Source organism: Pogona vitticeps, chromosome 4, assembly GCF_051106095.1.
Source record: "Pogona vitticeps strain Pit_001003342236 chromosome 4, PviZW2.1, whole genome shotgun sequence".
NCBI classification, from domain to species: Eukaryota; Metazoa; Chordata; class Lepidosauria; order Squamata; family Agamidae; genus Pogona; species Pogona vitticeps.
Genome location: NC_135786.1, coordinates 155,377,573 through 155,394,343, shown reverse-complemented (window position 1 = coordinate 155,394,343; position 16,771 = coordinate 155,377,573). Strand labels below are relative to the sequence as shown.

Below are 16,771 nucleotides of genomic sequence, written 5' to 3'. Positions count from 1 at the left end.
GAGGATGAATTTGGCTCAGTGCAAGGTGACAGCACAGGAGAGCAGAACCCAGAACTCAGAAAATTGCTCATAGCCCAACAGCATGAACTGAGGATGAGGCAATTTGAAATGGAGGAAAGGGAAAGAGAAGAAAGAAGGGAGGAAAGGGAGAGGCAAAGACAATTTGAATTAGAGAGAGAGAGAGAGAGAATGGAGAGGGAAGAAAGAATGGAGAGAGAGAAAATTGCTCTGGAAAAAGAAAGGATGGCGTTTGAATTAAGAAAATTGGAAATGATGAACCAGAACAATAATAACAATAGGGATTCTGAGGGAGGCCAATTGTCTAAAGCTGACCTGAAGAAATTCCCTGTGTACCACAAGGGAGATTGTCCTGAGGTGTTCTTTTCCTTAGTGGAAAGAGCGTTTGTGGACTTCTCAGTGAGGGAAACTGAGAAGATGACCATCATGCGATCTTTAATCAGTGGTAGCCTGGCCAAAGTCTATGCCGAGATGCCTGAGGAACTGATGAAAGATTTTGCAGAGTTTAAAAAACTGGTGTTTGCAAGACATGGGATAAATGCGGAACAGCTGAGGCAAAGATTCAGGTCCCTCACAAAGAAACCAGAGCAGACTTTTACCCAAGTGGGGGCCCAATTGGTGAGGCTGCTAGAGAAATGGCTATCTCAGGAGGGGACAGAGACCTTTCAGCAGCTCAAAGACTTGATAGCGCTGGAACAGTTCTATTCAGTCCTGCATGGGGAACTGAAATTCCAGGTGAGGGAAAGGAAACCAAAATCTGTGGCAGAAGCAGCCGAGATCGCAGATTTTATTTCCCAAATAAGAAAGCCCTTGGGTGAGGGGAAATCTGTAGGTAAACCCAAAGAAACCTACAGCAAGTACTCTCAGGGACCAGGGAAAAACCAGCAAGGGGGAGGGGCCCATGGTGCAGGGAAGCCCTCAGAAATGAAACCAAGACCTCAGATTTTGGAGGGAAAACCAAAACAAGATGAGAGAGAATCAAAATACACCAGAAAATGTTATTTCTGTCAGGGAAAGGGCCATCTAATCTCAGAGTGTGAGAAATTAAAGCAGCTAAAAGGAATTGTGCCTCAGGATTCGAGTGGAACCAAGCCAAAAGCTGTGTTCTGTGTCCAGAAAGAGCAAGGCTCATTGTCACTGAGGGAGCCTGTTGCCATGGCTACTCAATCTGGAACAGTTACATCTGCTGATCAGGCTGAGGAAAATGGTCCTCTTGTGGAGGTCAAGCGCTGCCTGCTGGTGAGAACAGATTCTCAGTTGTTTGAGACAGCAGGGGTGGACGTAGGAATACTTGACCGTCAGTATCGGGGGCTGCGGGACACTTGTTCCCAGGTGACCCTGTGCCATCCAGATATTATTCCTAGGGAGTATGTGATCCCAAATGAGAGCATGAAGGTGGCAGGGATTGAGGGGCAGGTGATCTCTCTGCCAGTCGCGGAGGTACCCGTCAACTTTCAAGGCTGGAGGGGAGTTTGGCGGCTAGCGATTTCATCGACTCTGCCAGCAGCCGTGCTCGTGGGAAATGACCTGGCTGAACATGTGAAACGGGTGCTAGTGATTACACGTTCACAAGCCACCACGGGGACAGTTCAAGGGGGTAATGATGAGCCAGAGACGGAAGCAGAGGGGAGTTCAGAAGCTGTGGTGGAAACCTTAACCACAGACAGCAGATTTGGACAAGAGCAAAAGGCAGACGCCACTCTCCAGAAGTGTTTTGAACAGGTGACTGACGCCCAGCTAACACCTGAAACCCCAGTGAGATTTCTAGAGAAAAAGGGGATTTTGTATAGAGAGACCCTGAGGAATATCTCAAAAGGGGGAGATGGGATCAGGAGTCAGCTAGTGGTACCTGAAAAGTATCGCCCCATGATCTTACAAAAGGGGCACTCTGACATGTTTGCTGCACACTTAGGGGTGAACAAAACACAGCAGAGAATCACACAGAATTTTTACTGGCCTGACATAGGGAAGCAGATCAGGGAGTTCTGTAAACAATGTGATGTGTATCAAAGGCAGGGGAATAGCCGCGACAGGACCAAAGCAAAGTTGTGCCCTTTGCCTGTGATTGACACTCCGTTCAAATGCATAGGGGTGGATATTGTGGGACCTTTGCCCAAGGCCACAAAGAGGGGGAACAGGTTCATTCTCACCGTTGTGGACCATGCCACAAGGTACCCTGAAGCCATACCCTTGACTAACATTGAAACTAACACAGTGGCAGATGCCTTGGTGGGGTATATGTCCAGGATGGGATTTGCCTCAGAAATAATCACAGATTTGGGCGCATCGTTCACATCAAAGCTCATGAAACGCTTATGGCAAATCTGTGGAATTAAGCACAAGGAAACCACTGCCTATCATCCTGAAAGTAATGGGTTAACTGAGAAGTTCAATGGGACTCTAATGCGCATGATTAGGGCTTACTTGGCAGAGAATCCAAACAATTGGGACCAGAAGCTGCAATCCCTTTTGTTTGCTTATCGATCAGTGCCACAAGCCAGTACCGGGTTCAGTCCATTTGAACTTTTATTTGGGAGAAGGGTGAAAGGGCCCCTTGATTTGATCAAACAAAATTGGGAGCAGATCACCCAGGATGACCCACAAGACGGTGTGACATATATAGACACCTTGAGGAATGACCTAAAGAGAAACCTAGAGCTAGCAGCAGAGACCCTGCAAGCTCAAAAGGTCAGAAAGAAAGCTTGGGATGACCAGGAAACCAGGGAGAGGCACTCTAACCAAGGGGAGGAAGTGCTTTGGCCGAGGCTCTGCAAAGAGAACAAACTGCAGCTGGGTAGCCCAGAAATAAAATATTTGGGCCACATGGTAGGGGGAGGAGTGATAAAACCCCTCGAGGCCAAGATAGAAGCAGTTCGTGCTTGGCCTAGACCCAACACCAAGAGAAAAGTCAAATCATTTCTTGGGTTGGTGGGCTACTACAGGAAGTTCATCCCGAGGTTTAGCGAGATTGCGACTCCGCTGACCGATCTGACGAGGAAGAAGGCTGATGACCGCATCCCGTGGACCAGCGACTGTGAGGAGGCGTTCCAGAGGTTGAAGCAGGCGCTCATCAACTATCCAGTGCTGCGTGCCCCAGACTTCGACTGGGAGTTCATCATCTACACCGATGCGTCTAACAGCGGGGTAGGAGCAGTTCTGTGCCAGGAGGATGAGAATGGTGACCAGCATCCAGTGTCCTACCTGAGTAGGAAACTTCAAAAAGGTGAGAGACATTTGGCAACCGTGGAGAAGGAGTGTTTGGCCATAGTCTACGTGATCCAGAAGGCCAAGCCTTACATCTGGGGAAGACATTTTGTTCTGTGCACTGACCATTCACCACTGCAATGGTTAAAGACAATGAAAACCCACAATAGCAAACTTATGAGGTGGGCTTTAAACCTACAGGACTATGACTTTGAAGTGAAGGTGGTCAGAGGGTCAGTGAACTGTGTTGCTGACGCCTTGTCAAGAAGACCTGAAGAATGAAGACGGTGAAAGAAACATGGACTATGTATATATATTGATGACAAAAAGTTAAATGTACCTGTTTTTTGAATTTGGTTTGTATGAATAAAGGTAAATTGATGTAATGTAGATGGTAAATGTTTAAATGCCTAATTGCTATGGTTAACTTAGAATGTAAGTATAAGTAAGTATAATATTGTATGTATAACGTTTTGTGTGTTTTATCCAGGTTGTTTTTTGGGAAAAAGCACCTTAGCTTTCCCCCTACAAAACAACTTATAAAGAGGGGAGGTGTTACATACAGCACTGATGTTACCTGTCTGTCATGGGTTTGGAGGGAAAGTTCCATCCTATGGGGAGTGGAAGGCGGGACATCAGGAGGAGGGGCTGTACTGTATATATATGTGAAGCGTGTGTGGAGAGCTGAGAGACAAAGCAGCAGCTGGGAAGAAGAAGCTGGTGTGGGAGTCTGTGTGTCAGACAGGGTACTACTGTGTGTCAGTACCAACCTGATAGGTTCAGGTGTCTGAATGGTTAGCCAGAACTGATAGGTTCAGGGTCTGTGCTTCAAGTTAAGGGTTCTGTGTGAACCAAACTGTGTGTATGTATGAATGAGACTAAGCCACGTTACTATATCTTATTCAACTGATCATTTTATTTCCCTGTGTGTTGTATTTAAATAAACCTTATTCTTTTATTTGTTGAAAATCCATCCCTGGTCTGTGTGACTTCTTATAGGGAATGGTTGGTGGCAGCTTAGTTAACGTGTGACAGATCCCAGTAGGTCTGGGTTTGGCACACTACCCACCTGCCTGGCTTGCCTTATCTGATGATGATATCTCCACCAGTGTCCCATATGTACGGTTTTTGGAAAGTCATGTGTGATGGGCCATACTAGCCTATCCCAAAATGGTGCATCCAGATATCTTGGGATACAATTTCAAATCATCCCCAGCCATTAGCCGTAGTGGATGTAATGGAAGCCATAGACCAGCTAGAGAAGTCTATAATATGGCCTTAGCTATCAGCAGAGCAAAATAAAACATAGCAAAATTAACAAGAGGGGCTGACTCTGCCTTGTCAATATCTACCAAAACAGGTATTTCATCCTGTAGTTTTACTTGGCCTTTTAGAGAGTCCCTACCTTAGATCTATGTGTTTCATGTGGGGCATTCTCTTCAGTGCCTGCAAGTTGAGTGTTTCCATGCAATTCCCAGACATACAGAGTTTATCCATCGCAGTCAGCTTCTCTAGCACCTCAGGAATGTCACTGAATTCATTGAAAGAAAGACCGAGATAGCTAAGCTGGTGCATCTTTTCCAATTCAGGAGGAAGGCTCTGAAGGAAGTTCCCATCCAGCAGAAAGGTCTGCAAACTGTTAAAGAGAAGAGACACAGGGAGGATATTTATCACAATAGTGTCTTATGTTTTCCTAATTTTAACCTGCAGCAACTGCATTGCTTGTAAACTGCTTAATCAAGTCAAAACATCATTACATATGTTCAAAAGCTTTTCACAGCTTCAATCCTGCATACCTACTAACATTCCCTAAAAATATGCTCTATCACCTTTTAAGGAAATGCTTTTGTTCACTTGGCTTGCAGAACGCCAAAAGTTTCTAAGCTCGAGGTTCTAGACATGACTCAATGCTACTGATGAAAGCACCCTTCCTGGTCTATATTCCTGCTACTTCTACTTCCAGAGATTCCTAGAATCCTCCAGTAAGTCTAAGAGAGGGAAGGAGCTCCAGTAAGAAAAAACAGATTGGTTTCAAATTCATAGTCAGTCCAGAAGGGTCTTTGTTGAAGATAAAACAGAGCCAAGAGGAATTAGATTCCACATCCTTGCTAGTCTCAACTCTTGCTAGCCTCAACTCTATGTAATGGCAGATGTTCAAGGGATTGTGAGCATCTAGCAAACTTAACACTTGCAAATCTCAAACAGTACTAAAAGGGAACTTAACACCTAGTACAAAAAAAAAATCCCAATAAAATCTTGCTTGAATTTCATTTTAATCACAGTAAAGACATGGATGGACAAAGTGGGGCAAGTTTGGGATGATGTAATCTAGTATCCAACTCACAATTCCTTGAAGAGAACCAAGAAAAGGAGTATACAGTGGTGCCTCGCTTTACGATTGCCCCACATTATGATGAAACCGCATTACGACAATCTTTTTGTGATCGCAATTGTGATGGTCTGAATGGCTTTTTTCGCTTTGCGATGATCGATTCCCTGCTTCGGGAACCAATTCTTCGCAAAATAACGATTTTCCTCCAGCTGATTGGCGGTTTCAAAATGGCCACTGCGTAAATAAAATGGCCCCCCGCTGTTTTCTGGGACGGATTCCTTGCTGCACAGGCACCGAAAATGGCCGCCCTATGGAAGATCTTCACTGGACGGTGAGTTTCTAGCCCACTGGAATGCATTGAAGGGGTTTCAATGCGTTTCAATGGGCTTTTTATTTTTGCATTACGACATTTTTGTTCTACAGCGATTTCGCTGGAACGAATTAACATCGTAATGCGAGGCACCACTGTAATTTCAACTGTATTGCCCAAAAGCTACTCCATGGCTCAATAAGAACTAAAGCCTATATCCAATTATCCATACTTTATTCTCCTTTTCTCTTCAAATTCTATTAAACTGAGCAAAATAAATCACAATGTGGGAGAAATCAGTAAAAATTTGCATAGCATTGCTATCCCGTTGTATTTTTTAAATTTTGTTTCCAGGGCCATATTTTTAGCTTTGCTACATCTATTAATGGAGTTTAAAAGGCGGAATTTTCAAACATCTATTGAAATTCTATCTTCAATACACCCTTTGTGATCAATACAGTTGAATCCTACAAGGACTGTAAGTGTAAATATGTATGTTTGGTAATATTGCAATATGAAGTATGCAATATATTGTAACCTGGGAGTGGGCATAGCAAAATACTGCTTCTTTGTTTACTGTGACATGATACAAGTATCAGGCGCTCAAAAGCTTGATGGCTTCCATTTCTGTTATGGCATAGAAAAAAAACCTCTGATATTGCTATCCTCATGGGACCACAAAGAACCTCCTATGTTAATCAGAACACCACAGAGAAATGCCTTAGGTTCTCGTTGCTTTATATAAATTAAGCTATTAAGGAGTTGTCTGATCCCCAAATAGCCTCTGTCACAGAATGGTGGTCTTTGATTGGGACATGCTACTAATGGGAAGTCTACTCAACCATCTGACCACAGACCAAGAGCAGAGGGGTTTTTTCAGTGCAAACACAGGAGCAGTTCAGATGAAAAAGAAAACTATCTTACAAAAGGACCAAACAAGAGAAGCAACCTTGTGCCATTTGCAGTACGGAAGGGGTACAGACATAGGCAGCTCAGTTGCATCCTCTCACTCTTGATCCCAATTCACAGTTCGCATGATAGAAGAGTTTGCTACAGCATCTACAGTGGTGCCTCACTAGACAGTTACCCCGCATGACAGTTTTTTTCGCTAGACATTGACTTTTTGCGATCGCTATAGTGATTCGCAAAACAGTGATTCCTATGGGGGAATTTCACTGTACAATGTTTGGTCCCTGCTTCGCAAACCGATTTTCGCTAGACTATGATTTTGACAGCTTCCTCCGCGCTCACAAAACAGGTGTTTTCGGGACGTAAGCTTTGCAAGACAGCAATTTAAACAGCTGATCGGCGGTTCGCAAAGTGGCTTTCCTATGGCCAATCTTCACTAGACAACGACAATTCTTTCCCATTGGAACGCATTAAACAGGTTTCAATGCATTCCAATGGGGAAATGCTTTTCGCTAAACAATGATTTCGCTAAACAGCGATTTCAGTGGAACGGATTATCATCATCTAGCGAGGCACCACTGTACTGCAAAAACAAGAGGCAGATGAATTGACCGAAAGTACCAAGTTTTACTAAGGAACAGTATGTTTCAAAGAGTTCTTTACTCAAGGACACTCTGAATACACATGCTTCTTAGCTCTGGAGTCTTACTAAAACTTTCTCAACCAGCAAGGAATTCCTGGGACCTAGTGCTTTGAACAAGAGGAGAGGCCTTTCTCTCAGTCCCACCACCCTTATAGACGTTGGTGGGGACATGGGAGAGGGCCTTCTTTGTTGCTTCTCCCAGACTCTGGAACTCTTTCCAACAGGGGGCCAGCCTGGCCCCATCTTTGTTATCCTTCTGCAAGCAGGCAAAGACCTTTCTCTTTAGGCAAGCTTTCTTTTAATGACTAGCTGTCTGACTGGGTTTTTTAAATGGATGGTTGTGCCTTACTGCTTTGAATGTGTTTTGGTATTGCTTTTGTTTACTGTATTTTAGGGTGGTATTTATTTAATCCTTTTAGTATTTGTATACTTACTGTTTTTAGCTTTAAATATTGTAAATGATATAAGTTGTCTTGGGTCCTTCTTAAAGAGAAAGGTGGGGTAAAAATATTTTAAATTAACTCAATTAAATAAAATAAATACATGCCTCTCCTTCATTCTACAAATGGTAATGTACCCACACCATTAAATGTAAACTAGCTCTTAATTGGGATGAGTTTTGGGGCCATATGCTATTCCCCTTTCTAAGGGGTATGAAGTTAATCCTGAGGCATTAGCAGAGGATAAACGAGTCTATTACATTTCCTTCATATCTGCCCCTTACATTTTCACAAAAACCTCTATTTAAGACTTCACAGATAGATTGGGTAAACTGTTGGAGGGTGCTATCTGGGAGAACTACAAAATCATCCCTTCCTCCACTTCATCCCCTAACTGAACCCGTTTCTTTCCTACGACTCTACAAGAGGAAGATATTTGTACGTGCAAAAATAAGAAAAAGACACTCATACCAATGGGCATTTTTGCAAACACGCATCACACACATTCCCTCCAATGAAGGCACGACTTGGGCTGATAACCCGGCCAAAAGGAATTGGCATGCCCAGCGCTCGTCCTGCCCTTGCCATCTGCAATGTGTACTCACTTGCTCATATCACCAAGGGCTGCTGGAATATTTCTGAGTGCATTGCAGGACACGTTGAGCTCAGTCAAGGTTGGAATGCTGCAAACGGCCAATGGGAAGTCTCCTAAGTGATTGTTAGAAAGGTTAAGGCTCCTCAGCTTACTGAACCTATTGTCAAGGGGAGGGGGAGAGAAGAAAAAGGGGGAAAACGAAAATAAATGAACTGTGTATCACATTATTTTGGAACAGCTGAATCCTGCTAGAATGCAGATGTTCAAAATGAGACATATGCTGGTCCTAGGGGGGGAAAAATCAACTATCTTTATTAGGAACATTTCCCCTGCAACATATATAACGATATTTCCTTTCAGAGACTTGACTTGTTGTCAAAAGATGTAGATTTCAAAGAGATGCAAGCAGATTTGTGTGGTGCACAGTGAAAAGGCAGCATGCCGTATAAAAGGAAAAATCATCTGGACGACTCGGTGGTGCTGTAAAAATCCCAGACATTTCCAGGTACAGATTTATATGTTGCAGTCAAAATACTCCATGCCATGTAAGCAAATATACACAATTTTAAATTCAATTATTCAACCTGTATGCTTACCATGAACCAGAATAAACTTATAGAACAACAACACAAGCAGTAAAGCAGTTACAGAACCAGGGCAGAGCTACTGAATGGTTTCTTCCAGTTATTATAGCTTTCGAACTGGGAAAGGATGGTTGAGGCTTAAAGCAACTCTGACAGGCACTTGTTTTATTCTTCCTGGCAAGGACCCAAGGGAGATATTCTGCCGCAAGGGTGGGGAACTTCCCTCCCTGCAGATCTTTTGCATTACAGCTCCCACCAGCCCCAACCATTGGTCATGCTGGGTGTGAGTTGCAGGCCCAAATATTACATGATGTCCCCAGGGAAACACGTCCTGGGGTAGAAGTAACTTTCAAAGGGAAGAAATTTCCTCTTGATGCTGGCATACCATCTACTTGATGCCAAATTTAGCCCGACAAACATGGCCACACTTACCGTTAGGCAGCACAAGAACACTGCCTCAGGCAGCATAGTTTTGAGGGGAAAGAACAACTGCCATTTAGTTCGTATAAATTCCCTTGGCCGATTTTGCTTTCAGATCCACCCAAAAAGTTTACTAACACATAAAGGCATTGCTGCTGCTGCTGCTTTTAAGGAAGTTGATCTGCAACTAGACAGTCAGCTGTGCTAGCCTGATGCAGCAAAAACATGCATTTCTAGCCACCTGAAGACGAACAGATTGCTTATTTGTGACACCAACAGCTACTTTTGCAAAAGATTCAATTCCTAATCAAGAAGGAGGTGATTCATACCACTGGTAAATAGGAAGGTAGCAGCAATTTACACCTGTTATTCTCATATTCTATGTTCAAATAAGTGGTTAAAACACAATGGCTGAAATCCTGTTGTGCAGCTAGCTATGTGTGTGCCACATGAAGCTGCGGAAGTGGTAGAATAAAACTGCAGCAGATCAGAAGGAATATCCACAAAGCATTTTTGCAAAACAGTCATGATGTGAACTGGAGATGGATTTTGCAATGAAACTGAACCGTGCTTGGCTGCCTGGGAGTAAAGCAACAGCTACGCAGGGCAAGCTGCTTATGCACCACCCCGCAGTGCTTAAAGTTCTCTCTGGGCAGTTTACAATTCAAATACGCAGACTACATATTCAGCACCTCCCCCCCCCGCAAGATAGGTGGGCGGTGGCACCGGATCCGCTGTCAGCACCAGCTGCTCTGGATCTGCCTGTCGGATCCGCTTTCAGCACTGCGGCTGCAGCCACCTTCTCAGGTTTGGCTCGCTCCATCACCCCCATATCGCTGCCCCTTCTGTTCCTTTGCCCCCGCGTCACCCCTTTTTCATTCCATCGCCTCCCTGAAAAACAAAATCGCCCCCTGGGGAGTGATATCGCCCAGGTTAATAACCACTGGTTTGCCACACTCATAAGGCTGGAAGGTTGAGTCAATCTCAAGCTGGCTACCTGAGCCCACTGGGACCAAACCTATGTCATGAGCAGGGTCTTCATTGTAGAACTGCAGTTTAACCACCGCACCATGAGGCTCCTTCTGCAGATATAACTTTTATGTTACACCAGCTTTAACAGGATTTCAGCCAATGACTACCTGCCATCTCTATCATACAAACCAGTGTTGCTATTTGAATCCTGGAATTTAAACTTCCTGTAACTCTCTGATCACTTAGTTACAATATGCTCACTCTCCCACCCCCCTAGTTTCTTCTGCTATTACAACAGCTAAAAATATACTTGGTTTTTTAAAATGACCGAGACTGTCACTATTCCATGACAGGCATTACTGCATGTGTTGCTGATCACTTCTGGCTCTGGAAACCCCTAGAACACCCTCCACACCATTCAAATCAATCACATTATTTAGGCGTCTCAGAGGAGCAGAGATTTGTTTAATGGCCTTCTCAACAGAAACCACATACTGCATAGCTGGACTCTCTCAGGCTGAAAACCATCGTCATTGCACGTTCTGCAAGCTTTCATAAAACCAGCAGGTGTACCACTATTAAATCTCCAGTTAGCACCAACTGTCAAGAAGCAATTTCTTAGCATCTTAATTAGACCTGTCTATCCTAGGTAACTTACAATCCTGTAACTTTCTTCTCCTAACACCCGTCCTTGAAACAGCAAGCAAATTATTCTTTTAATCTCTTCTTAATTATTCTAGTATTCTCACTGCAGAACTTGTCACTGCACCCTGGACACATCTTGGTTTCAAGAGAAAGAGAGCAAAAACGTGAAGCGATTATTCAAGAGAGAAAGAGGACAATCCAGTTACCCAGCCTGCATGTGCAGCCACATTGTTCAGGTTGCCTAACAACAGGGACTGGGAGGTGTGCCTGCAGCCAACCAACTAAATGGCTCAATGGAAGGATCTGAGTCAGATTCAGACGGGAGGAGAAGAAGCTCTTTTCTTAACAAAACTTCACTGGAAAGCTTCGTTTTCCCTTCCTTAAATCTCTAAAACTGTGACAGAAATGAGGGAGAGGCATAGAATCAGTATGTACCTCCACAGAATACAGGCACCCATAGCATCAACCAGACACTGCAGTCTGAAACAACAGCAGTCAGCAGACTCCCTGAAAGTTAGCAGCCCCTCTCCCACTAGCCCCCCCCCCCTTTAGCTAGAGGGAAATAGGAAAAGAAAGAAAATTAGATACAAGACTGATCCCAGGGAAAAAAAATAGAGCAAGCATGAGAGCACCTTTCATGAAACCAAGGAGGACAACCATTATAAATGCATAAAATCATGGTCACTGGCACATGATCTTTTGAACTGCCCAAATGCCCTCTTCCTTGGCCCATCCGATTAAACAGCGTCACTATGGGTATTGTGGCTTGAATAAACCAGCTTCCTCTTCATTTTCTATACAGAAAACTGTGATTTAATCCTTGCTTTCTAGGAACTCATATCTTAGTAAGCAATCAGGGACTAAATCAGTTTCCAAGTTGCAATCACAGAATTTTTGGAACTGGAAAAGATCACAAGGATCATCCATTCCAATCAAATGACAATGCAGGGAATCCATCCAGAGTTCAAAGTATCCCATCCAAACTGTTCAAAATCTTCCAAAGGAGGAGAGTCCCATCAGTTCCTGATAATCTTTTCTACTACCAAACAACACTTAAGGTCAAATATTCTGTCAATTTCTTTGTAAACACACCCCCTTTTCCTATTCCTGGTGTAGGTCATCCATCAAGGTGATCAATGCTGCCTCCATCCCATAGCAGGGCCTGAAACCAGACTGAAATGGGTCTAGATAATCTGCTTCATTCAGAAATCCTACATGACAACCTTCAGATATTTGAAGATGGCTTCTTCATCTCTTAAATCTTTCTTTTCTCCAGGCTTAACATAATGAACTCTCTCAATTGTTCATTACAAAGTTTTGTTTCTGGATATAACAATGCTGCTAGAACCTTTTAACACAGAGCTTGGTAACTCTGGCCTTTCTGATGTCACTAGATCAAACCAGCACAACTAAGGGATTACGGGAATTGCAGCCCAATAACCTTTGGAGGGCCACAGTTGACCACTCCTGCAAGTTTAACTGTTCAAGGATGGGATGTTTGGAATGAATGAACTCCTAGTCCCAAAATTGAGTGGGGAATAGTCCAGGAAAAATTACAGGCCTGGGGGGGTTCCTTAATTCAGAAAACTCCATCCCTCTAAGTGCTGTCAGAGAAGTGAGCAGGACAGGCATAAAGGAACTGCATTGTTGCTATCCAGAAATGGCGGCAGCTGAAGGAGAATTGCAAGAAAACTTCCAAGCGAAGTTCTTTTTTTTTTTAATCACTCTGCTTTTCCTGTTGTTAAATGAAAAGTTTACCCTGTCTTCCTGACTCCATCACAGAATTTTGGAAGTGCTCATGCACTTAAAAACAAAATAAAACACTTTGCTAATTCCCCAAATGAGGAGAGGACAACGGTGAAACATTGACAAAAGATCTTCAAATAAATGCTTACTGTTTAAAAGCAAAGCAAAATGTTAGGTCACAGATTCATACTGTGAAACTGCCAATTTATGCCCGTGATCTTAGCACTTTATGGAGTAGCACAGACAAGAGAGACGCCTGGGCAAGTTGAGGGTGGCAATTACATCTGTTGCACTGTTATTGTGCACACTGTATATACTACAGTAAAGTTGTGGTCAAACAAAAGATAAAAATGTATTCGCGAAGGCTTTCACGGCCGGGATCTAATGATTGTTGTAGGTTTTTCGGGCTCTTTGGCCGTATTCTGAAGTTTGTTCTTCCTAACGTTTCGCCATTCTCTGTGGCCGGCATCTTCAGAGGACAGAGCACAGAGTGCTGTCCTCTGTGCCGCCCACAGATACTGGCGAAACGTTAGGAAGAACAAACTTCAGAACACGGCCAAAGAGCCCGAAAAACCCACAACAACCAAAAGCTAAAAACACAGCTGAATTGGTCATCTGTCCTTGTTACCTTGAACATTCCCCCAATCCTAAACATCTTGTCCTTTTCATATCTGGGTGTGTATGAATTCACAGAAATCAAAATTTATTTTGACACAAAAACAATGGCTTAGCCTTAGGTCCAGTCTTAGTCGTTGTTAGCGTATCCCAAATCACCATGATAGGACTTATGCTAGTCGTGACTGACTTAAGTCTACCACACATATTGCATTTCATTGTGCAAAAGAAGCAATAATACACATTCTGTACTATTCAGAATCAGAAAATCTCTAATTTTCATAGAAGCAGACATTCAACAAAACAAAACAAAAGAACGTAAAAGAAAACACTCATGGAAAAATTCAATTTTCTGTAGATGTTCTGTTTGAGCTCCAACTCTTCCTTGCCTGGGACAACAATCCTACATACAACTACCTCTGATCTTCTTAAAATCAGAGTGACTATGTATATACAGAACTGTACTCTTACTGCGGTTCACAATAAATAGAGCCTATATTTATTCAATCCAACTTTCCTAATAAATAAGTCTCCATTGTCAATTCCACTCAGCTTTAGAATCAAGCTAAATCACCAATACTGTACCTGAGATTCTTTTGACATCACCTTAACACAGCACAAAAGTAAGCAAAGTAGACTCAAAGGCAACATACAAGATATTAACACTTTTCTATAGTAGTTACAATTTCTTTCCAAGGACGCTGAGCTCTCGATCTCTCCTGTATAAGACCATCATGATAGAGGTTCAGATGCCATAATGCTTTGAGAGTAATCTTTTCCTTGTGTTAATGGTATCAAGAAATCTTCCAGAAGTGCTAACTTATAATTTACTTTCACCCTGTCTTCTAATTTCCACACAGCATTATCTAATTTCACAGCAAAGGAAGAAGGGATAGTCTATCCCATTCAATCCAAGTCTTCTAAAAATTTCACAGTGTAGATTTTAATTTCTCATTAGACAACCATCTGAAAAAGGTATCTTTCTAATTTTCCAAATATGAAAATGGAGCTTTCAACTAAAAGATGCTGATACTAACAATGATTAGCAAAACAAAGCCTTGCTTCCGTTTTTCAACATGGGAGGTGCTCATGACTATGTACCAACAAAACTACATAATTTAAAACTGAGGAATACTCAGAATACTGAGGAATACTCCTTTGTCCATTTTCTGAAACAAAATCTCACACACTGGGGTGCCTTTCAGCATTTATTAATCCACTTCAATCTGGCTTCAAACCCAGCTATGGGATGGAGACTGTTTTGGTCGCCTTGGTGGATGATCTACACCGGGAACTAGACAGAGGGAGTGTGTCTCTGCTGGTTCGGCGGGACCTCTAAGCAGCTTTTGACACCATTGACCATAGTATCCTTCTGGGCCATCTTTTGGGACGGGATTCAGAAGCACTGTTTTACAGTGGTTCTGGACCTTCTAGGAAGGGAGAACTCAGAAGGTGATGCTACAGAACTCCTGGCTGACACTCTGACTGTTGGCCTGTGCAGTCCCTCATGGTTTGTTTTTGTCCCCTATGCTATTCAACATCTACATGAAAACTTTGGGAGAGGTTGTCTGGAGTTTAGGCGTTCGCTGTCACCAGTATGAAGATGATACTCAACTCTGTCTCTCCTTGCCATCTAAATCTGAGGAAGCTGCTTCAGCTGTAGATCACTGTCTTGATGTCAGTAATGAACTGGGTGAGGGTGAATAAAGTGAAAGTGAATTCAGACAAGACAGAGGTACTCCAAGTCAGTCAAGAGGCAGATCAAGGAATAGGGACACAGTCTGTACTGGATGGGGTTGCACAGATGTTCAGCTTGAGGGTGGATTTGTCTCTTGAGCCTGGATGCCCAGGTTTCAGTGGTGGTCAGAACTACCTTTGTACAGTTAAAATTAATGTGCCAACTGTACCTGATCCTGGAGAGGTCAGATCTGGCCACAGTGACACATGTCTTAATTACATCCTTGTTGGATTATTGTCAACATACTTTACGTGGGGCTGCCTTTGGAAAGTGCTCAGAAACTTCAGCAGGTGCAAAATGCAGCAACCAGTTTGCTGACTGGAGCAGGTTACAGAGATCACATAAGCCCCCAATTACAGCAGCTCCACTGGCTGTCAATCCATTTCTGGACACAATTCAGAGTACAGGTTTTACTTCATAAAGCCCTCAACAACATGTGTCCAAGCTAAATCAAAACTCGTATCTCTCTTAATGAGCCTGCCTAGGTGTTAAGATCATCAGGGGAGGCCTTTCTCCTGGCCCCCACCACCCGCATAGGGGAGTTTGATGTGGACACAGGAGAGGGCCTTCTCTGTTGCTGCTCCCAGACACTGGAACTCCCTTCCACAAGAAGCCAGGCTTTTCCTTAGTGACAGACTGTCCAGAGATTTTTAAATGAGTTGGTTTGTATTTTTGTCATTTTTAAATCTGTTTTAGTAATACAGTGGTGCCTCGCTTAATGATTGCCTCGTTTAGCGATGAATTCGCATAACGATGTGTTTTTTTAGAAAATAATATGCACTGCATAACGATGTTTCCTATGGGCGATTTTCGCTTAGCGAAGTTTGGGACCATGCTTCGCATAACGAATGCGATTTTAGGTCCCCTGCTTCACTTAACGATGTTTCTTTTTTCAATTTAAAAAGTGTCTTAGAAGGGTCAAAAACGGTTCTAAATGCTTGGATTCGTTAGAGGACCCCCTAAGTCATGTGCAATCCTGATTTGGCTTTGATCTGACTTTTCGTTAATTTATGGTTATTTTTTTTTTTTGCCCATAGGAACCAATGGACCTGTCAAAATCTGACAGCTCCATGCTTTCCTATGGGGGAGAAAACAATTCGCCATAAATTAACGAAAGTTCAGATCAATGCCAAATCAGGTTTGCACACGACTTAGGGGGTCCTCTAATGAATCCAACCATTTAGAACAGTTGCTGAGTCTTCATTAATTTTTTGTGAATTTTTTCTTCCCCCATAGGAAATAATGGAGCTGTCAGATTTTGACAACTATCAAAAGTTGGGGAGAAAAATTCACCCTAAATTAACGAAAAGTCAGATCTAAGCCAAATTACATTTGCACCCGTTTTAGAAGGTGCAGAAGCTATTCCAAGCATTTAAAACCATGTTTGCCCCTTGTATGACACATTTAAAATTGCAAAAATTGACTTCGCAAAGCCATTGAAATGTATTGAGTCAGCTTCAATACATTCCAATGGAGGAAACATTGTTTCGCTTAGCGATGTTTCCTATGGTTTTTTTCGCTTAACGACGACAATCTGTTCCAACTGGAATGGATTAACCGGTTTCCAATGCATTCCTATGGGAAATGGTGTTTCGCATAG

General features: G+C 43.0%; 1 protein-coding gene across 1 annotated transcript in view; it reads right to left on the bottom strand.

Annotated features, from left to right (window-relative positions):
- PHLPP1 (PH domain and leucine rich repeat protein phosphatase 1) overlaps positions 1 to 16,771 on the bottom strand; it is a 216,139-nt gene that overhangs the window by 66,907 nt on the left and 132,461 nt on the right. The window contains exons 5-6 of the mRNA XM_072998538.2: positions 8,462 to 8,608; positions 4,628 to 4,858 (exon numbers count right to left, since the gene is read on the bottom strand). Coding sequence (XP_072854639.2) covers positions 4,628 to 4,858; positions 8,462 to 8,608 — 378 coding nt within the window. The remainder of the gene's footprint in view (positions 1 to 4,627; positions 4,859 to 8,461; positions 8,609 to 16,771) is intronic.